Source organism: Stegodyphus dumicola, chromosome 10, assembly GCF_044657685.1.
Source record: "Stegodyphus dumicola isolate Sdum_Otavi_A_Nest chromosome 10, ASM4465768v1".
In the NCBI taxonomy this organism is placed as follows: Eukaryota; Metazoa; Arthropoda; class Arachnida; order Araneae; family Eresidae; genus Stegodyphus; species Stegodyphus dumicola.
In genome coordinates, this window is record NC_140777.1 from 99,693,971 (window position 1) to 99,717,719 (window position 23,749).

Below are 23,749 nucleotides of genomic sequence, written 5' to 3' on the forward strand. Positions count from 1 at the left end.
GCTCCGGAATGGGAATATAAAAAGCATTTTTACAACAAAGGAACAAAATAATAAAATAGCAGTCAAAGAAATAAGGTCATTGGTTTAAAAATTATGTCCGTGAGAGCTGTATTTGGGAAGAGAAAAAAACCTTTATTACTAGAATACAGTCAATCTCAGACATTTTCCTATGGCTAATAGTGATCTTCTATATCAGCAAAATTAGATTGCAACTCTACAGTCCTTGAAATCTTACCCAAAACATGGATAAAATTTCTCGTATATGAAGCATGTGTAAAGGCATGTAGTTTCTCTGTGCAAAATGCCTGACAAAATTCAAACCTTGTCATACATAAGTTTTATACCTAGTTCCTGCTACAATAATAATAATTTTAAACAATTATTTTCACACCAGTATTTAATTACAATTGCTTAATAATAATACTGATGTAATATAAAGATGATAGCAATTATTGTATAAAAATTCAATTCAGAAATAAAATGGGATTAAAAAAAATTAATACAGGATTTTACTTACTAATGATGAATTTTTGTCATTTTGATAACCTCGATGTTTCAATTTAATATGTCGCAGGAGAAATTTAATATCATCTGTTTTATAGTGACATTCAGAACATGTATGAACCGTTGTACTGTGTGTCATTTCATGCCTACGTAAATGGCTCAGACGAACTGATTTAAAAGGACACTGACTACATTTATACAATGTATTCACCTGAAACAAAATATTTTCATGAGAAAAAACAAAAAGCATTATTTAAATACTGCAAGGAAATAAAACATTTTGGCATTTAAAGTTTTAATAAAAATTTTCTAACATTTATTATTTTAAATGAAATAATATATCATATTTAGAATTTTAAAAATGCACATCCATGTTAATGTAAATACAGTCAAAAGTCGTTAACCCGGACTCGTCGGAACTTCGGCAATTCCGGATTATAGAACATCAGTTTAAATCTAGTAAGATGGCATGCAGAAATTATAAAATTAAAAATATGAAATCGTAATTTATGAAATAAAGAACAATTATGGTTTAAAGGGTATTACAAAAAAGAAAGCTTAATATTTATTTGTTTACTTTATTAAACATTTCTTTCAATGTAAGTTGTTTAAGTTGCTTCATTTCATGTGACAATACTTTCTCTTTAATTCTATAAACAGACATAATTTTTTTTTCAGTTACAAAGTTCCGCTGTTCAAGTCCTATAATTGCTGTGTCGAGAATACCGACTAATTTGTCAATCGAAATTTTTTCGTTTTCAATAACCTCTTCACTATCGGAAGTGAATTATAATGACGAGGAATATCATTTAAATCATATCAAAGACGGAGTACATCGAGTTGAAATACTACATTTAGTAAGGAATTATAAGCCAAATAAAATAAAAACATCTGCCCTGAAGATAAGGATAGCGCTGACAGATCAACTTCCAATTCATTGTGCGCCGCAGCAGCGTTTCCCCTCCCCCGGCCGCAGAGCAGCGTGAAATTGATAAACAGGTGTTTCAGAATGGTTAGAGAAACAAACCTTTATCCATTTTTTGCAGCAATTCCACTTTTTGTTTAATGGACTTCGAAACATACTTTCACATTGTAAATCCTTTACATATTAGTAAATATATATCAGAAATTCTATTTGACATAATCGAAAGTTCAAGCTTACTTTTATAAAATTGCTCTAACAGTCTGCAAAAAATAATAAGCCGGATCCAATTCGAAGATTAAGGAACAACACAATCTGAAACATTAACCGATTTAGATAATTTTAGCTTAGCTTATACTGTCCGTACATTAAACACGCATGTGTAAACATATTATGCGCATGCGCACACGCATATTCGCAGCCGTAAAGATCTTACGCGCATGCGCAGTAAGTTTATAGCTTTGAGGTCCGGATTATAGATCATTCTGGATTATGGGTGTCCGAATTAACGACTTTTGACTGTAATAAGCAGCATCAGCACACAGATTTTAAATGAAATTTTTATGAAAATTAATTTTCTCACTCAAATTTAATAAAAATTTTGATAACAATCTGCAATTATTATACACTGATAAATTTTTTAACCTGTTTCGTTCAATTAATGCAATTAAAAAGTACTAATAGCTTTTATATATACTATTCTTCAAGTTTCTTAATTACTGCATTTGTTCATGTAAGTAAGAAAGCTGGTCAACTTCCTAATCATGGAATGCTTTTAAACTGCTTATGAGCTACCCATCTGCTGAATTATTACTTTATGTTTTTCCAAGCCACTAATAAGAAAAAAAAATATGCTAATGAATTAACAAGGTTGTTGTTGGAAGCTAATAAAGAATTTTATTATTAATTTTTACAAAGGTAAACTTTCTAACATTATTTTATATTTTAAGTTCAAAAAAGATTCCCTGATAGCTGATAAATTATACTCATTATAAAAATATTTAAAATATAAAAGTATGGCATAGCATGCATTGACTAGATAACGGCTTATCGCAACTTTTTTTCAAAACATATTTAGGCACTTTTCTGTTTCGCTGCTGCAAATCTCGCCAAGCAGACTTTATTGGCGACAATATACAGTATACACATAAAATTTTTTAACAAATAATGCTTCTACGATTTTTTTTTATTTTAAAGGCATAAACATTTTAATATCGCTTAAAATTTTGTAAAAAGCCAATAAATAAAGACAAATTTGTAAAAAGATATTAATTTAAGAATTTACTATGCTTTCATCCTGTTTCGCCGGTTAATATCATGTGATCCCATCTCACGTAAACTACACTACAAAAATCCAATTCGCTCAGTAATTATCTACATAATTTCAAGTTAAATCTTGATTTGGCATACAAGTTTAAATGCAAGAATTATTTCAATTCGTATGAATAGCTTACTCAGAAATTATGTACAACCGCAGTGCTTTACTTCGCTAGTGCATTCTCATTAGAATTGATGAATTTAACCCTTGAACTTTGCCTTTTCTATATTTTCGCCTTCGGGTGAGCGGTGTGATTGCATCCTAATTGACTTAATTATCGCGAATGGCCCTAAGGCATAAAGTTGAACTATTTGGTAAAAATTCTACAGTCAAATGTCGTTAACCCGGACTCGTCGGAACTTCGGCAATTCCGGATTATAGAACATCAGTTTAAATCTAGTAAGATGGCATGCAGAAATTATAAAATTAAAAATATGAAATCGTAATTTATGAAATAAAGAACAATTATGGTTTAAAGGATATTACAAAAAAGAAAGCTTAATATTTATTTGTTTACTTTATTAAACATTTCTTTCAATGTAAGTTGTTTAAGTTGCTTCATTTCATGTGACAATACTTTCTCTTTAATTCTATAAACAGACATAATATTTTTTTTCAGTTACAAAGTTCCGCTGTTCAAGTCCTATAATTGCTGTGTCGAGAATACCGACTAATTTGTCAATCGAAATTTTTTCGTTTTCAATAACCTCTTCACTATCGGAAGTGAATTATAATGACGAGGAATTTGATTTAAATCACATCAAAGACGGAGTACATCGAGTTGAAATACTACACTTAGTAAGGAATTATAAGACAAATAAAATAAAAACATCTGCCCTGAAGATAAGGATAGCACTGACAGATCAACTTCCAATTCATTGCGTGCCAGGGCGTTTCCCCTCCCCCCGCCGCAGAGCAGCATGAAATTGATAAAGGTGTTTCGGAATGGTTAGAGAAACAAACCTTTATCCATTTTTTGCAGCAATTCCACTTTTTGTTTAATGGACTTCGAAACATACTTTCACATTGTAAATCCTTTACATATTAGTAAATATATATCGGAAATTCTATTTTACATAATCGAAAGTTCAAGCTTACTTTTATAAAATTGCTCTAACAGTCTGCAAAAAATAATAAGCCGGATCCAATTCGAAGATTAAGGAACAACGCAATATGCAACATTAACTGATTTAGATAATTTTAACAGAGCTTATACCGTTCGTTATACATTAAACGTGCATTCGTAAACGTATTTTGCGCACGAGCACACGCATATTCGCTGCCGTAAAGGTCTTATGTGCATGCGTCGAGACAGTGCATGCGCAGAAAGTTTGTAGCTTTGAGGTCCAGATTATAGATCATTCCGGATTATGGGTGTCCGAATTAATGACTTTTGACTGTATCTAATTGTATGCTAGTATTGGAAGAAACAATCAATCTGATAAGAAATGGCTACGACTTGTTTTGAAAATGAGGCGTAAAAGGCTATCTGTGAGGATATTCCGTTTGGAATCAGTTGTACCATTATTGGCGACTTTATTGCCTGCGCCGGGAAAACAGAAAAGTGCCTAACTTTAAAATTTCAATAAAAGCAAATAGCATTAATATTCATAAAATTCTCTGCCATACACCTTAGGAAAGTTAAAATTTTTATTTACTTAAGTGACAGATGCTACAGTTATATACAGGTTAAAAATTATTATGATAATTATAATCTTTTAATTGTTATACAATTTTTGAAAAATTAGGAAAAATACACAAATCGTTTTCTTTCTTTTAATAAAATCTTTTATTATATCACGTTTGGCTATATCTTTAACCCCTTCGCGCCGACTGTCACGTACACGCGCCAGCAACGAACACACTTATCTACCGGCCGACACGCAGACGTGCCAGAGCATTGTTGCGTTTACTACCGACTGTCACGTATTTGTGTCAGTACCCTGGAACGTTTTTCAAACTATAATTTCTGCCACAAGATGGCACTGTATGTCCATATGGTTTCAGATACATGTACATTAGACCTTCTACTAGAAATGAGAGAAGCATGACTCACATACACGTGTTTTTGATTATATAAACAAACGGGGAACTAAATGTTTCCGAATGGCGTGATTTATGATGTCTCTTTAAATCGCACTTTATTCGCACGTGGTAGTTGTTTATTGTAAGTAGAAGTTTTATATGCGCTAAAGCGTTGAGTATTTCGGTTTGCAGTTCAGTTTTTAGAAAATAATTAGATCTTGTTAGACGTGAATTCTTTCTGTTTTTACCGTTTCAATGTTGAAGCGTCGAAAATGTTTAACAGAGCACGAAATAGCAGAAATGATGCAAAATATTTCAGATATTGATTCTGAAAGATTAACTGAAAGACATTTTCCAAAACTTTGTTCAGAAGAGACTGATAAGAAAATGAGATGACGATGCTTTGTTTGTTCACATTCCCGGAAAAATCCTCCAAAACGGCAAATGAGTTATTACGAGTTCAAGGAATGTAACGTAGGACTGTGTGTAGATCCCTGTTTTAAAATTTTTCATACGAAAAGAGAATTTTAAGTAATATATTTAGTTTTCAGATGTATAATGTTAAAACTCATAAAATGGTGAGTAATTAAAATAAAATGTGTAAAATATGCATTTAAACAAGAAATAAGGTAATTAAAGTATATATATAAAAATATCTATAAAGCATAAGCCGTTTAAATACTCTATAGAGCATTATTAAACAATGCGTTGATACTTCGGAAATTTCATGGATTTAGGCTGAGTAGCAAAAAAGCCCCCGGCCCTGGAGAGATGCTCACCGAAGACACTGCCGGCCTCCGCAATAAGCGTGCGTTTTCGCTACCCAGCTCGAAGGGGTTAAACGTATTTTTCATGAATAAATTTTCTTTTAACCTAAAATAATATAATGAACTAATACTGATATAAAACAACAGTACCAACAGCTACATTTAACTTCTCATTTGAAATGTTGTGTGCTGGAATGAAGTCATCGCTGTTCGCAGAAAATAAAGAAATTTAAATAATAAGTTAAATGTTGCTTAAAAAAAAAAAAAAAAAAAAAAAAAAAGCTTGATTTTCTCGCTTTTTTTTAACAGTTCATACTATGTATTTACAAATATATTTGCTATAAGGTAATTGATAATTATGCAGAATTTAAGAAAAACTGTTTAGTTCATAGCTGTTCACTTCTTTCTTGTTAAGATACCATACCAACACTTCTTCAGTGCTATACTTTTGCATCTTCCTTGGTTTTCAGTCTGTTCATATCATGTGGGGGGGGGGAATCACACATATCTCAGTTACTTATGTTTATCTTAATACTATATGAGGGGTGTTTAAATGAAAAGGTATGAAGTATTGTAACAACCAAAACGGTTGAAATTTTAATATGCCACTATGAGATAACGTAGTGAGACATCTAGGGACACAAATGTAGTGTAAGGGCTGCTAGTGTGCATGCCTGGGCACCCGCACATGATGCAGGAGAGTTTGGTTTCGTTTATTTGACAACAGAAGAGATGCCTTCGTGGAGGACTTTCTAAGGCAAACTGTCTCATATACACGTTACGCACGAAGAAAGCCACGAAAACTGCGTTGTAGCCAGCCTGCTCATATAATTATTTGTTAAAGTTTGCCTAACATTTTTTAAGATGAAAAAGTTAAAAAAAATTTTTGACTTCTAATCAGTAGTATTTTAAATTTTCAGGAATTACACTCTGCAAAACCTTTCAGTTTTTTTGCTTTAAGTTTCCATTGCATATTAGATGAATAATACTTATATTAAGCAAGTTTAATGGCAGGTTTTGTCATTTAACCAGAAATTACTCAAGTACAATAATTGAATAAGACCCATTTTCAAATTTTGCTTACATATGCTGTCCCAGAAGAAATGAAAAAAAATTCAAGATCAATTATGTTTTAAATTTAATTTGAGCAATGCATTGCATAAAGATGACTATAAATATATTTCTACAATTCAAAATATAAAAAAATCAATTGAAAGGTTTTAAATATAAATCTTAAAATGTGTGATCGTAAGCAAAAATGCCTGTCCCTTTCAAGTTCATGTTATTCAACCTCTTTGTTTTGTAACTAAATTTATTTTTTTAAATAAAGAAGTTTAATTATTTTAAATATGAACTATTAATAAGTTATATTCATGATAAAAATTAATTACAGAAGTTTTTTTCTTTAACAAATCAATAGAAAAATAATTTGTCTTCCACTTTGTCAAAATTAGTTTGTAAATCTGTCTAAAAGGGGCAGTACATATTCAATGACATAGATAAACTAGTCAAGCTAAGTTTGACTGCTCTGAATATGTGCTGTCCCTCTTTAGGAGATTTACAAACTAATTGTGGGTAAAATAAACTCAAGATAACGGACTTGACATGAAGTGAAAAACAAATGATTTTTATCGATTTGCTACATTTTTACCTAACAATTTTCAATTGATTTTTTTAATATTTTAAATTGTAGAAATATATTTATAGCCATTTTATGCAATGCATTGCTCAAATTAAACTTTAAATATTAATTTTCTTTCCTTTCTTCTGGGACAGCATATGTAAGCAAAATTTGAAAATGGGCCATAACTTTTAAGAAACTTTTTAACAAATTCCGTGCAATTATTAAAATGTATTCTAATATTAAAAAACTGTTTCTGTTTTTCTTTATATTTAACATAATTCATAAAAGAAGCAAAAAAGAGAAAAAACATACTTTTTCATGTATTGCCATATGTTTACTGAAGTGACTACTTCGTTTAGTTTTAAACGAACAAAGTTCACAGAAATGTTTGTAGGGAGAAGCAGCTTCATAGTCTTTTTCTTTACATGGGGTACTATCGGAAGATTTGTTATTTTTAACATCTGGTTCAGCAGAGTCAAAGTCAGATTCTTCAGTTGCTAATTTCATCTGCTGCAAATTCTCGCTCAAACCATCAGAATCATGTCTGAGAATACTAAGAGGTCTCAAAGGTTTATTTCGAAGAATTGATTTTTTCTTTAGTGTCCGTAGCTGCAAAGCCAATCTAGCAGATCTTGTCTTTTGACTAACTCTAGGTCTTTCTTTTAATATAAAACGTAGTTTCTTCGATAAAGGTTTTAACTTCAATGTCTTAACACTGCTTTCTGTATTAGTACTAACATAACCATTAGATGATGCATTAGTTTCTCGTTCTTTATCATCAGAAAGGCAAGATGTCTTGTCTGTACCTTCTTTATCATATGATGTATTACCTTCATCTGCTAAACTGCTGTTTTCTTCTGATAAGGTAGTGCTATCATGCTCGCTGGATTCTTTGGCTAATCTCTTTATATGCAAACTGTTCATAAGTTCTTCAAGCTTATTTTTTGCTATTAATATGCCATCTAAAGTTCCATACAAATGGTACTGAATCTCATTTTCAGCAGTGACTTGTTCAACACTGGCAGTCAGAACACACTGTTTTACAGTGTCCATTACACATCCTTCAATAGCACTTACAACATTAGAAGAAAGTATAGCTCTTACTTCAGAGTAAATCTAGGAGACAAAAAACACACATAAACTTTCACTAAAAATTCAGTTTAAAACAGCACATAAAAATATAAATTCTGAGAGATTACTTTAATAACTATAAATTCATAAAAATATAAATTCTGAGAGATTACTTTAATAACTATAAATTACACACAAAACAATAAAAATAATGTTACAGAAACTACCATGAAAGAAAACGTCCAAGCACAAGTTGCATATGGCATTTGGGCCAGGGGGGAGGGGGACCAAACAAAATATATACAGAAATAACAAAAAACATTACAAAAATAAAGTTAAATATACTAAAATAACATTAATTCCCCACATACTGTTTCTCATTTACATTCATTTTTTGCAAACAGTTCTTGGTAGTTACATGCCTGCAATTCGTGTTAATAGGTTTCAAAGTATATTTTATATCTTATATACTGGTGCCACATAAATTGTGTTAGGTGACTGTATGAAATTGTGTTAAATGCTGCCAAGTCACACCTAGTATCTTTCAAGAAAAAAAGTATTTTACCTTGCTACAGTACATATAAAAATGGTCACGAAATGCATCTATGTATCAATGATGAAATGATTTATGCATGTTAAAAATAATGGGAAGTAGAAAGGCATTCATGTTAAAAATTGCCTCTGTGGTTCCCAGCTAACTTTTTCTATTAGTGTTGTGATTCATTTTCTTTTAGGCAGAACTTAAGTTCATTAAATAGTTTAAAAAAGAGATGAAAATGTGTGAAATAACCGATGGCAGGCACAGCTATGTTGTCTATCTGAGGTGTTTAGTTTTCAACTGATCAACTTTGGCAATTAATAATGGAAGCAAAAATTTAATTTATGATAGCCAATGAGACAAAAATATCATAAATTTACATTGTAAACAATGTAAATTCATAATTAAAGGTGTACAAATTTATAAAAAATGTGAAAATACACAACAATCAGAAAGTGCTCTAAGCAATGACATAAAAAATTAATCATCAAATCGAAATCTAATCCAAAAGCTCCAACTCCTCAATACAGAACAATTGCGTCTGACATGCAGACCATTAATAAGCAAACATAAACAAGGTAAAGTACTCTCAGAAACGTCAGAAAACTGCACAAATTTGGAAAAACCTATTATCACTAAAAAAGTCAAAGATTTGAATAAATTCAGAAAAAGCTATTATTAGAATTACTTAAGAATAGATGATGAGCAACAGTCACAAAAATTACTGCTGAATTTTGAAAATTAACTTCTGCATTGGCATAGTGTGCACAACCATTTGTGGGTTGTCTAGTTTGGCAACACTGCATATTGCATTGGGTATTCTTCTCATGGTTGGATGTCTAATCAGAGAGTAACATAAACAATCTCAATTTTAATTCCACTTTTTCAATAAAAACACCTGTACTTTTTTGGGATATACCGTATTTGACGGCATATAAGACACACTTTTTTTCCTAAATTTGGTCTCAAAAAAGTTACTTGTGTCTATGCTATTTTTAGCCCGGATAAAGGTCTAGACACACATAACTTTTTTTACATCTACATGTGTGTGGCCTTCTAAATAAGGGTGCGTCTTATATGCCGTCAAATACGGTAGTTCAGAATGATTCAATTACAGTTCATTTATAATGATCTAAAATGCCTAACAATTTCCTTCAAGCTTAACACTAAAACTACTGATCCATCAAAACAGATGCAGGATAGCTGTTACCATTCTAATATTAAATATGGGGACTTTGAGTAGTGGTTGCGACCCGGGCTGTGGAGTCTGAGTCGGAGTCATGCATATTTTGGGGTAAAAGGAGTTGGAGCTGGAGTTGGTAAAAACAGGTCGACTCCGACTCCAGTTTTTTGTTGCACAGTTTGAATTTTAAATGAAATTAAAATGAATTGAAAAAAATTAATGAAAAGCTGAGTTATTATTTTTATTTATGGACTGTATACATTAATAAATAGTTATTTTCTATTTTATTGACATATTAATAAATAAATATAAGAGTGGAGGATGGATGTGATATATTCCATTAGTGATTAAACTGATTCATTTAGTTACAAATCTTTGGTAAATTTAGGCAAACAGCAATAGCAGCAAGAACTCCCAAAATTGATGCCATTCTTAGGAAGCAAGCAGGAAAAGAAGCAATTATTGATCAAGCAACGCAATAAGGAAGTACATATTTGATGATAAAGATGTTTTTAGAACTAAGAACTTTTTCAGAAGATGTGGATAACCCTAATGTTTCATTAACACAAAGCCTGTGAAATGATCTTGCAGAATTGGAGAATGGAAGAACGGGATGTTTGTTCTTTCTCAAATGGAGGGTCTATTGCAGAAGGAATTATTTCTATGAAGAAAAGAGAAACTAGTTTGCTAGACAATGAGATCTTGACGAGTGCAATATATGTAGATCTAATGCAATGAATTTTCTTGGATCACAAACAAATTAAAAAGGCAAAGAAAGCCATCTATGAACTATCACTAAGAATGAAATTATTCTCAGAACATTGGAGAATTCGAATCAGGAGAGTCAAACTGCAGACATTGCAATTTGTCTCTATCATCCTCTTCCAGTGATGAATTAGATTTTGAGAAAATTTTTGGATAATATTGAAAAGGCTAAGGCAAAGCGAATGAAAATAAAGAGCCAAGAACCTTTAGATATAAAAATGAAAAAAATACAAACAAAATTTCTACACAGCCTTTGAAGAAATAGAGAAATATGATTGCACTTGCAAGATACCTCTTTTAAAACAAATAAAAATCTATCCTGAAAAGTTAAAAGAAGTAAAGCCCTAAAAGTAATAGCTCTTCCTCCTACTCAAGTTGTGTGGAAAGACTCTTCTCAGCTATACTATTTCTTAGAAATAACTAATACCAATTTTTCCATTTCATAATAAATGCTAATTAATATAAATAATTTCCTATGGCATTTATTTTTTTTTTTCTGTAGCATCTATTAGTTCTTTTATATTAAAAAAATAAGCTTAACCCATGTGTATATGTTTACATATATATGAGGGAGTCGGTCATTTTCCTTACCGACTCCACAGCCCTGGTTGCGAAATAAGAATATTTCAAAATGCCTCTCACACGTAACTTGAAACACGTTCTTGAAAGAGAGAAGCACCCATATTTTATTTCACTTTAGAGATAAGACATAAAAGTAAATTAATGGCTGTCCGAAAGCATAATGTAACACTTCTGGTTCAAATATATCACCATCTTAGTCAAAGAATCCCTGCGATTGAGACACCACCATAGTCATTGTTAACAGCACTTTTAGCAGACAAGGATTGCTCTGGTTTAAAAAACATTCATTTCTGTGCTCAAGATATGAAATACTCTTATGAGAAATAAAAAGCTTATAGCAGAATAACATGCAATTTTTTTCACAGTGTGAAATAATTTGCTGTCAGAATGCACAGTACATGGCAACGGCCATCATATGTGACTATAGTCTTTTAACCCCAGTTTGGGTAACAATTACATCAGCAAATTATTTATTTAGCAGTATCCTTTTGTACGCACAAATGCAACAACTGCTTTAGTAATTTATTTACATTTATAATGCAAAATGTTTTTCAGGGAATGAAAAAGACTCATGTGACACAGCACCATTTTCTATTGGTCTACATGCCCAATAGCAAATATTACCTATTCGTACAGCAGTATTCAAGTGCCTTCTTTTTGTATCTCACACTGGAAGCTAAGTGATATTGGGTTTTAACACAAGTTTCCCACCACCACAAATATAGTCTGCGCAAACAGATCACACTGGCGTGTTTAATCCATGGAGGTAGGAAGTAAGGAGAGGCTCCGACCGGTTTTCCCCATACACTGCTTTGAAGCACTGTCGATTTCTTTATGGTGACCAAAACATTCAGTGTCTTACCATTAAGATCAATGGGTTTTGACACGATCATATGTAAATAGTTTGTAATTATGTCATAAATATATGTATAAATGTATATACTTTCTTTTTCTACAATATTTCAGAGTCCTATGTATGTGAAAAGAATACATTTTTAAACAACATTTCATTCTGAATGGAATTAAATGCCAGAACAGTTTGCTCAGAACTGTTTACTTTGAATGAAATATTTTCACAAATTTTCATTAATTACATTAGAAAAAATTTTTAACGTAACTCGATTTTATTTGGTTTAGGATTATAAAAATTAAGATAAAAGTTTACTGTATTATTGATATTAAAATTATGCACTATTTCTTTTCCATTTATAGAGCTTCTTCCTAAAATACTTTCTCAAATATGACATGATTTTTTAGTTTCTGAGGCATCTTTTAAATCAAAAAATCTAAGTCAATTTATAATTAATGCTCTATCCGATACATTTTAAATTATAGCACCTTTTATTTTAATAGTGAAATACTTTAAATATTGGTGCTTATTTCCATGTACTTAACTTTCTCTGAATATTTCTAAAAGGGAAGGGGGGGAAAGGGAATTTTTTTTTAAATATTCAAAACTTTTGAATTACTATAAAATGTAAGGGAACATTTCTTTTAATTATACTTATCAGATTGTTTTAACCCTTAATTTCAACAATACATATTCTAAAACTCTTCTTTATTACTTCTTTAAGTACGCATCTCATAGAATTTGCTTTACAATACCTTCTAAGAGATTGCTTTTCAGTTTGAACAATTTTTGCTCAAATAGTTTTATAAACATATTTGTCAACAGGATTTCAAATTATGTTTGCAATTCAATGTTAAGGTTATTATTTATTTAGATAATATTTATAATCATTATAAATTTAGATGCATTTAATAATTAAGACTGCTTCAAAGTAGTTTATGAATAAAGCCTTCCTTTCAAATACATTTATAAATAATTTTTAAAATATTTACGTATATTGTTAAAGGCAGATATATGCTTTTTGCAAGCATATACATACACATATAAATTTCATATTTTTCATTTCTGGCATGTGCAAATCTTTAAATTTCTGTGCATTCACTATATTTTTTGAGTACAGTAATTTACAATAATTTAACATATATCCAAAATTTTTACATAAGAAATATGTATAAATATTGCAGTGAAAATTGCTCTTTTTGACTGAGCTCCTCATAGCTTAGCAGAGAAGACACTGTAAATTTCCTTCTTATTCCTTTTATGTATATTTTCTTCTTATTCTTCCAGAACATTTCGAGTCTGGAATGTTCCAGCATGTTCACCAGCTGTATATAAGTAGTCCTTCAATCAGTTCGAGTTAATAAAAAGTCTTGAGTTTAGACTTGAGTACTTGCCTGTTGATTTGTACGATCCCTTCATCTATGTGGCAGTTTGGTGGAGGCACCGGGTATCACTGTTACCACTGCAGAGTTACACCGAAGCCTGCAAACTTGAGGACTTCCTCCCGAGTTTGGACTCTTACAGGATTCGTGTAAAAGATCGAGAAAGATGGTTGATGAGAAGAAAACTGGGCAGAATCCTCCAGCAGGAGCTAGTCCCGCTTCGAGTAACATTGCACCAATACCGATCCTGACGTACCAACTACCCAGAAGCCCGTGTATATTCACCGGTGACAGCTAAGAAGATACTAACAGATGGCTCAAGGACTTTGATCAAGTCGCCAACTATAACAACTGGGATGATTAAATATGTCTGGCGAACTTCATTTTTTACCTTGGCGGAACCGCTCGAGAATGGTTCGATAATAATGAAGACACATTTACCAGTTGGACTGTTTTCAGGACTGCTCTTAAGAACACCTTTTCCTGAGCAGCTGATGTAAAGAGCCAAGCTGAATGAGTACTACTCACACATCCCCAGCAAATCGATGAGATATCTAAAGCTTACATTCAAGATGTTGTGGTGTTTCCATGGAAACACCGTACAAAGTTTTGTGAGTTCTGTACATGCCCGCCTGAGATGAGTGGCAGATGGTGAGGAGAGAGCGGTGTGCATGAAACAGGAATTTCCCTTCTCATTGAAATGTAATTATTGATGTGTTAAATAAAGTTTATATATTTTATACTTGTGTCTTGCCTCACCATGGAACTCCTACATTGGTGACCGATGTTGGACAATGCACATCTTTTGATCATTTCTTGGTGGTGTATGGTGTATTGAGAATACGGCAAAGCACACTAGGGCTATCTGTCTAAGGGGAGGGATGCCTTCGTGGAAGACTTTCTAAGGGAAACTGGCTCGTATACACGTTACACATGGGGAAAACCAAGAAAACGCCTATGCAGCCAGCCCGTTCGCGGGATTCGAACCTCGGACCGAACTACCAGTGTTCAGCGATTTTACCGCTCGGCCGCTGGTGGGCCGATCTTTTCTTGGAATTTGGACAAAATACGAAAATGAAACTAAACAAAAACATCATCAACAATAGATGAAATGTCAGCAGTGAAAATACCTCCTTTCATTCCTTCTGATCCATCTCTATGGTTCACGATGGTGGAATCTACTTTTGAATTAGCGGTTCCAAAGGCTATAACAGAATCCAGAACCAAGTATAACCACCGTGTGGCGCATTTACCACCAGACATTGCTATGACCGTGAGGGATATCACCATTTCTCCTGACCAAAAGGCTCCATATGGTAAAATGAAGAATGAAGTCATTTCTCGCTGTGGTGAAAGTAAATCACAAGAAATATGTCGTTTACTTGCCGGTGAGCAACTAGGGGATTGAAAGCCATCTGAACTCTTACGCATTATGCAGCGGCGTGCAGAAAATCATAATGTGACAGATACTTTTATTTTGAAATTATTTCTGCAGCAACTACCTACAAATTTGCAATCTATTTTAGCATCAATCTCCCCTCTAACCACACATAAGGCTGCTGAAATAGCAGATAAAATAATGGAAGTGTCATCTGCTCGGGTAAGCGTAGTTTCTGATTCTTGTGCATCATCTAGTGTTACACCGAACTCTGAACTGCTTAAAGAGATAAAATTGCTTCGCAAGGAAGTTGCATTTGACGTTCAAGAAGTCATTCTCATAATCGTAATTTTCGTCATGCAACAAATCATGAGAAATCCTCTGAAAAAGTGATGTATGTTGGTACCACCAAAAATTTGCTTCTAGAGCAAAAAAGTGTACTCCACCCTGCAATTTTCAGGGAAATTTCCAGGGCAAGGAGTAGCGGTGACATACACCTCGCCTTCTAGTTCTTGTCGCCTATTTGGTCGTGATCGCAAAACCAATATTAATTTTTTAATTGATACAGGTAGTGATTGTTCCTTAATTCCAGCCTCAAGATCTGATAAAATGACTACTCCTATTCAAACTTTTCTGGCTGCAAATGGTACTAAGATAAATGTATATAAACAAAAGTTATCTTTAGATTTAGGTTTAAGAAAGCAGTTGGTTTATTCTGTTTATGTATGCAATGTTCAAACTGCTATAGTTGGTGCAGATTTCTTACGTTATTTTAACCTAAAACCAGATCTTAGAAATCGCTGTTTAAATGATACTTACACCAAATTAAATTCTTATGGCATTTTACATGTTGCTAGTATATATTCAGTAAAATCTGTAATTTGTAATGATCATTATGCTAACTTGTTAAATGAATTTCCTCGTATTGTTCAAGCTCCTTGTGCAAACCAAATTGTCAAATATTCAGTTCAGCATCATACTGAAACTTTTGGCCCTCCTGTTTTTGCCAAACCCACGTCGGCTTCTACCCGATCGTTTGAAAATTGCAAAAATGGAATTTCAACATCTGTTAGATTTAGGCCACATTCGCCCATCCAACAGCAATTATGCTTCGCCATTGCATATGGTCCCTAAAAAAGATATGAATGTTTGGCGTCCTGTCGGTGATTTTAAAGCCCTTAATGCTCAGACTGAAAAGGACAAATATCCAATCCCTAGTATTGTTGATTTCACAAGTGAACTCCATGGGTGCAACATATTCTCCCATGTAGATTTAGTCAAGGTATTTCATCAAATTCCGATTGCTCCTGAGAATGTTCATAAAATTTCTATCTGCACACCATTTGGACTTTTCGAGAATACTCGGATGCAATTTGGTTTGTGCAATGCATCAAGCACTTTTCAAAGGTTTATCGATGAAGTGATGAGAGGTTTAACCGATGTATATGCATTTATTGATGATATTTTGATTGCCTCAAAAAGCCACAAAGAGCATATTAACAATCTACAAGCTCTCTTTCAAAGATTATATCATTATGGTTTAGCAATCAAACCCTCAAAATGTACATTCGGAGTTCCTACCTTAGATTTCTTAGGATATAAAGTCTCTAAAGAAGGTATTTCTTCGATTCCAGATCGAGTTGATGCCATTTCTAAATTTCCCAGACCAACAGGTTTAACACAGCTTCACAGATTCTTGGCCTATTCAATTTTTATCGCAGATTTGTGCCACATGCAGCGCACCTTTTGTCACCTTTAATTAAGCTTCTCGAAGGTCATTCTAACAAAAAGAAATCATTCTATCCAACTAAGAAGACTGAAAATCCTCTTCCGTGGTCTGAGGAAGCCGAAAAGGCATTTTTAGCAGCTAAAGAAGCTCTTACAAAAGCTACCCTTTTAAGTCATCCAATTCCTGGTGCTCAACTCAGTCTTTGGACCGATGCATCTGATGTTGCTATAGGCAGCTCTCTCATGCAACTCCAAAATGGTCAATGGGAGCCAACAGCATTCCTTTCTTTAAAATCGAATAACAGTCAACAGAAATGGTCTACATATGACCGCAAACTTCTGGCAATATATGAGTCTATAAGGAAATTTCGGCACATGTTTGAAGGTCGCAACTTCATCATATTTACCAACCAAAAACCAATAACATTCGCTTTCAGACAAAAAGCACTCTCCTCGACAACTGAGACACCTTGACTATATCTCTCAATTTTCCACTGATATACAATATGTTAAAGGTAGGGAAAATGTTATTGCTGACACATTCTCCCGAATAGAAGTAGATTCTGTTTCTTGCTCACCTATTCTGGATTTCAAACTGTTAGCCTCAGCACAACTCACAGACTATGAACTACAACAATTACTAACTTCTAAATCTTCTTCTTTGAAGCTCTCCAAACAGTATTTTCCGCTTGAAGACATTTATCTCTATTGTGAAACTACAACCAATGTCCCTCGTTCTTTCATTTCCTTTTCATTTAGACGTATAATCTTCCAAAGTATTCACAACCTTTCGCATCCAGGTATATCTGCCACTTCAAAATTGATACACAGACATTACGTTTGGCCTAACATGCACACTTTTATCAAAAACTCTGTGAAGGCTTATGAGAAATGTCAACGTTCCAAGATACACAAGCATACAAAATCACCCATTTCGACATTTTTACATCCTGATGCCAGATTTTCTCATATCCACATAGATTTTCTTGGCCCATTGCCAATATCTGAAGGTTATTAGTATTGCTTGACCATAATCGATCGCTTCACACGATGGCCGGAAGTAATTCCCACATCTGATATGTCGGCTGAAACAACTTGTAAAGATCTAATTAGTGGATGGATAGCTCGTTTTGGATGCCCTTTCACTATCACTACTGACCAGGGTCGGAACTTTGAATTGCATCTTTTCAGGGAGTTCACGAAACTGCTGGGCACTCATCGTATTTGTACCACTGCCTATAGACCTCAATCAAATGGAATCATTGAACGTTTCCATTGCCAACTGAAAAACAGCATAAAATCGCAAGAGAATCCTCACTGGACAGAATCGTTACCTCTTATACTTTTGCATACTTGCCAACCTTTGACACTCAAAAATCAGGAGATTTTTCACAATGTTAAAAAGACTTTTTAAATGATAAAAATATAGTTTTTAATGATGAATTAACTTTAAATAGTAACTAATTCTTAAATGCAAACAACACAAAAATACCTTACACATAAAAAACATTTTTATTACTTGCATCATTTAAGAAAACAAAACAACAACAACAACAACAACAACAACAACAAAAAAAAAAAAAAAAAAAAAAAAAAAAAAAAAAAGGACACTTTAACCAAGTAGGCCTGCTTTCGCTATTTTTAACGTGTCATCGCTAATATTAGATCTAAATTTAGTCCTCGTTTTCGTAACAACACTAAAAATCCTCTCACACTCTGCATTGCTATGGGGAACTGTCAAGATGGCCAACATAATTCTAGACAGTTCACGATATTTTAAAATTCCATCAGAACCTTTCAGTTTTCCAATTAAACTACATTGGGTGTCAATCCTAGCTGATTTTATAACTTCATCCAAGTTTTCTAATTGTAAACTGCTGTTATGCAGCTGTTGGAACCATTTCAATTTTTCCTTCCTTTTAGAACATCTTTCAAGATAATAATAAATATCAACAATGTGTTCATCCACATTTATTGGTAAAGAAGCTGCCCCTTTTTCAGCTGCTAAATCTAAGAGGTGACAGGTGCACCTCATAATCTACAAATCTGAATTTTCCTTTCTTAAGATGCCTGCAACACCAGTCTTCAAGCCTACCAATACTGGTGCATTATCGGCAACAAGTGCTAAGCAATTATCCAGAGGGACTGCATTTTCTTTTGAAGTTTTAATAATCAGCCGTGCTATATTAAAGCCTGTCAAAAGTCCTTCTAAAGTGGGGACAGAAAATAAACTGCACTCAGTTTCTGAAGACTCTGGATTAAAAAAAAGAAACAACAATTGGATACAGTTTTGAATCGGCATTATTGCTTCCATCCATAGAGAGGCAGAACGGAGCTGTTTTAATGCAATCAATAACTGAAGATTTTTTTTTTCAAACGCATTTCTTTAACAATTGCACCTGTTTTGGTTCTTGCACTTCAGTATTTCATAGCGATTTTACTATCGGGACACATTTTTCTAAATAAAGATGCAGCGTGATCCGATGCTTTCAGTGGCAGGTTGTGCTCCAGTAAAAAGGCAGAGGACAGACAATCTGCATTAATAACTTTTTGGTTCTCTGTTTCCGAAAAAAAATTTAATTTTCTGTTTTTTTTCAAAACAACTCCTGTTATTTTTGTGTACGCACATGTTTGGGAACATCCGTCCTTCCACCCTGCGAAATCGGAAAATCGCAACGACAGGTGGTACACATCGCAAATTTATTACATTTCCTTGAGGAAATAATGGAAGGAAAGTCAACTGTGTATGATTTTTGAAACGTACACGAGTATTTCACCTTTCTCGCAGACATAACAAAAGACGATAATTTCTAAAACTATTTCCCGAAGGCACGTATACTCACACAACTCAGGACAAAATGAACGAAATAACTAAAGAGCATCCAAATAACAGCCTGCTTTGTCCTCATTGGCTAATATATGCCAGATGACACGCAGTGGAGCTCGATACCCATTGGAGAAATGGAGAACGATGTTTCTGGATACTTATGTGCTCTCACTCACAAAGCAGAAGTTATCTGATTCACAAGGTTTTGTTTTAGATATAATCTAGAGAAAATTCAATTGCTTTCAGATGTCCAAAATCATTTTTTTTTTTTTGTTCATATAACAAAGTATTAAGCCAAATTCCATAAAAATCGTGAGAAATTTTAAGAATAATAAAAAGTCGGGAGAAATATATTGTAAATCGGGTTGGCGGGAGAGCGGACAAAAATCGGGAGTCTCCCGCCTAAATCGGGAGAGTTGGCAACTCTGCTTTTGGGTATTAGATCTTCAATCAAAGATGACATCTAAGGAACTTGTTCTGAGTTAGTCTATGGTACTATCTTAAGACTGCCTTCGGATATTTTGTGCTTAGATCAGCTTTCTCCGCTATCCTGTGGTGTAACCAAGGAAACACCGTACGAAGTTTTGTGAGTTCTGCGTATGCATGCCTGGGATGAGCGGCAGATGGTGAGGAGAGAGCGGTGTGCATGAAACGGGAATTTCCCTTCTCATCGGAATGTCATTATTGATGTGTTAAATAAAGTTTATATGTTTTATACGTAGGGGAGTCAACTGAAAACCATAAAAGTAGAAATAAAAATCCGCATATGGCGCCCGTGAGCTGTAAGTTGGCATGCCTGTTTGTGATAGTATGCCGGATGTCTCCTAGGTGGCAGCAGCCAGCAGATGCACAAACACCGGCGCAACAACAGTTCCAAAATGGCAGACCCACTAGCCACATGCACCAGCGAGGAGCAGCGTTCTGTGATTCGGTTTTTGCGAAGTGAAGGTGTGAAACCGATTGACATTTTTAGGGGAATGAAGGTTCAGTATGGAGATGCCTGTTTGTCACAGCCACAAATCTATGAATGGTGCCGGAGATTTGCAAATGGTGTTACGTCCGTGGCCGATGTTCCACGCTCCGGCCAGGCTCGGTGCGTAGTGACTCCAGAGACCATTTCAGCCGTTGAAGCCATCGTTTTGGAAAACCGCCGTGTGACAAGAGACGAAATTGCAGCATGTGTACACATGAGTCATGGATCGGCACATCATATTGTGCATAATGTTCTCCAGTTCCATAAGGTGTCTGCGAGATGGGTGCCCCGACAACTGACGTCTGAATTGAAACAGTGACGTGTTGATGCATGCGAAGACCTTTTGTGGCGTGCTGAACGTGACGTTAATGCCTTCCTGTCACAAATCGTCACTGGTAATGAAACACGGGTGCATTACTATCAGCCTGAAACAAAACGAGCAAGCAAGGAGTGGCGCCACTCCTCATCACTGAAACCCAAAAAGTTTCGGACACAGCCGTCTGCAGGGAAGGGGAAGGTTATGCTGACCCTCTTTTGGGATGAAAAGGGCATCATCTTGGAACACTACATGCCACGAGGAACCTCTGTGACGAGTGCTACGTACTCGGACCTCTTCAAAAATCATCTCCAGCCTACCATCAAAATGAAACGACGTGGATTGCTGTTAGCCGGTGTGCTGCTGCAACATGACAATGCACGGCCCCATACGGCGCGTGCAACGGTTGCGACCATCACAGACCTGAAATTTGAATGCCTTACACATCCACCTTACTCACCAGACCTTGCACCGAGCGATTTCCATCTGTTTGTTCCGCTCAAAGCAATGGGCGGCAGGAAGTTTCACTCCGATGAAGAGGTACGCAACGAGGTGCACAAGTGGTTGCGCCGTCGTCCAAAAGACTTTTTTTCTGCAGGTATTCAGGTTCTTCCGAAGCGCTGGCGGACTTGCATTGAACGAGGAGGGGACTATGTTGAAAAGTGATTTACTTCTGTACCCGTGTGACCAATAAATAATATTAAAAAAAAATAATTATGGTTTTCATTACTTTTTTTTTGCCTCACCATGGAACTCCTGCAATGTTCTTGCTCTCTGCCGAAAAGCAAACCCAAGCACGTCCTTCGGATAGGCGACTCACCTGGACCTCACACATTACACAGATCATTGCCAAGTTTCGTGCCCGTAAACGAACACTTTCTCCCTTAATTGGCCGGTACTCAGTTCTCTCTATTGATAACAAATTGCATATTTAGAAGACCCTTTTGCATCCCATACTCTCATATGCCTGCCCTGTTTGGGGATACACTAGTATTACTAATGTTAAGAAACTTTAAACACTGCAAAATATATTACTTAGACAAGCGGCAAACTGTCGATGGTTCATCAGAAATTCGGCAGTTCACCAAGAGCTTGAGATGCCAACGTTATATGTTCATTTTGCTAACCTTGCTGAAAAATTCTATAAAAATATTCCAAATGTCAACAACAGCACTATTCCAGTGCTTAATTATGACTATAACACTGAAAGAAATAGAAAACGACCGCTTGCGGTCCTCAGGTACCTCGATCAGTAACTGTCTTTTTAATTTACGCATTCACCTAATTGCCACAACTTAAATATATCTATACACTATTTCATACTGATTGTTTTCTGGTGTTGCTGTTTTTGTTGTAAATGTTTGACCTGTATATATTGTATATATTTTATTTTTCACTATGCTTTATATTCAATGTTACTTACTACTATTATGTTAACTTTACACAAGGGCTCTCATATTCAGTGAGCTTTAGGCACTTTTTTGTTTTTCTTTTCTCCATGCCAATTGCTTATCATGCACACTTACCTTCGTCATGGCCTGCACCTACAGGGGTGTTTCTGTTGGACTCATTTACGTACTCTCCCAGACTTTTATTACTGCTCTGAACTTTCATTTGCATCGACATGTATTACAAACTGTTTGAAACTACAAATATTCGAAAGTCAGAAGCATTATGCCGGGGTAGCAACTTTATGCGGGTACCCGTTTTTTTTGCGAAACTCTTCGAGTTTGCCTGAGCAGAAGACGAGAAAGTGGCCCATCTCATGAAAGGTATTGCTGAAATGAGTGTCGATGATTTCGTGAAACACTGCTGTCACAAAGAAAGCCTTCGACGAAGACATATCGCCCAGCCACGATTCCAGAGGCTGCCTAATGTCTCCGCGGTGTCGGCCGATGCGGACGCCGGTGAACTAAGGTCTATAGCGTGCACCATAATCATGGAAGAGCTTTGGAAGGTTCTGCCACAAGTTCAGGACTATACAGAAAGAGGAACCTGCAGTATCAAATGACATAGCATCTGTAGTCCGGGAAGAGGTTATGGAGGCGCTGGTGCCACTCACAGGTGCAGGGAGAAGCAAAAACACTACCCAACGTTCACTTCCAGTTAGGTCACAGTCAAGACATGAAGCCAGCCAGAGAACTACTCCACAATGTAGGACAGATCTGTGGAGGATTGATGATAATGTGCCTCTCTGTTTTCATTGCGGATGCCCAGGACATGTTCTGAGGTATTGTAGGGAAAGACACCAGATATTTGAAAATGCAAGAGCCACAATGACGTCCAACCCTTGACGGGACAGGGATACTGAATCTACATACAGCTTTGAAGACGAATATGCACAATCTAGTTCTTCTCAAATAAGGAGCATTTCATCTTATCCATGATGCTCTCTCAACCGCCAACAATCGCAGTCACCAGTTACGCTGCTCCAGCCGTTCCCCCCACCGAACCAATGAGGAAAACTAGCTTAAGTGAAACAGGAGGTGAGGCCACAGTTGAAGAAAATCCTAAAATGTACACCACAGCCAAGTTGAAAAAGAATAACACTTTTATCACCATGAACAGACAGTTGTGAAAGACCCTGTTGATTCGGGTGCCATATTCAAAGTCATATTCAAAGAGTTACGTCGACAGCTGAATGCTCCTATGTTTGCTAAGAATGGACCTGTATTGAAAACTGCCTGTGGTAAAAACGTAGCCGCCTTGGGACGCTGTGTATTAAAAGTTGATTTGAATGGGGCTAGGAAGTTGTTTGAATTCCTTGTGTTTACTGAATGTAGTCATCAAATAATACTTGGATGGGACTTTTTCTGTGCCACCGATGTCGTTATCGATTGTGGAAATCAAGAACTTACACTTGCAGAAATCCTTCCAGAGAATGAATATTTAAATGAGTCCTGCTTGTTTACCACAACCGAATATGTAATTGAAGCAAACATCACAAGGTAAATACATGCCCTGAATTCAGAACTACGGGAAGCAGATGGAGCTAT

At 34.9% G+C, this 23,749-nt stretch overlaps 1 protein-coding gene and 1 pseudogene across 1 annotated transcript in view; one reads left to right on the forward strand and one right to left on the reverse strand.

Annotated features, from left to right (window-relative positions):
• Positions 1-23,749, reverse strand: part of LOC118196008 (uncharacterized) — a 62,107-nt gene that overhangs the window by 15,545 nt on the left and 22,813 nt on the right. Inside the window, exons 3-4 of the mRNA XM_035367365.2 lie at positions 7,473-8,276; positions 518-715 (exon numbers count right to left, since the gene is read on the reverse strand). Of these exons, the coding sequence (XP_035223256.1) occupies positions 518-715; positions 7,473-8,276 (1,002 nt within the window). The remainder of the gene's footprint in view (positions 1-517; positions 716-7,472; positions 8,277-23,749) is intronic.
• Positions 14,640-15,393, forward strand: LOC146995049 (uncharacterized; annotated as a pseudogene).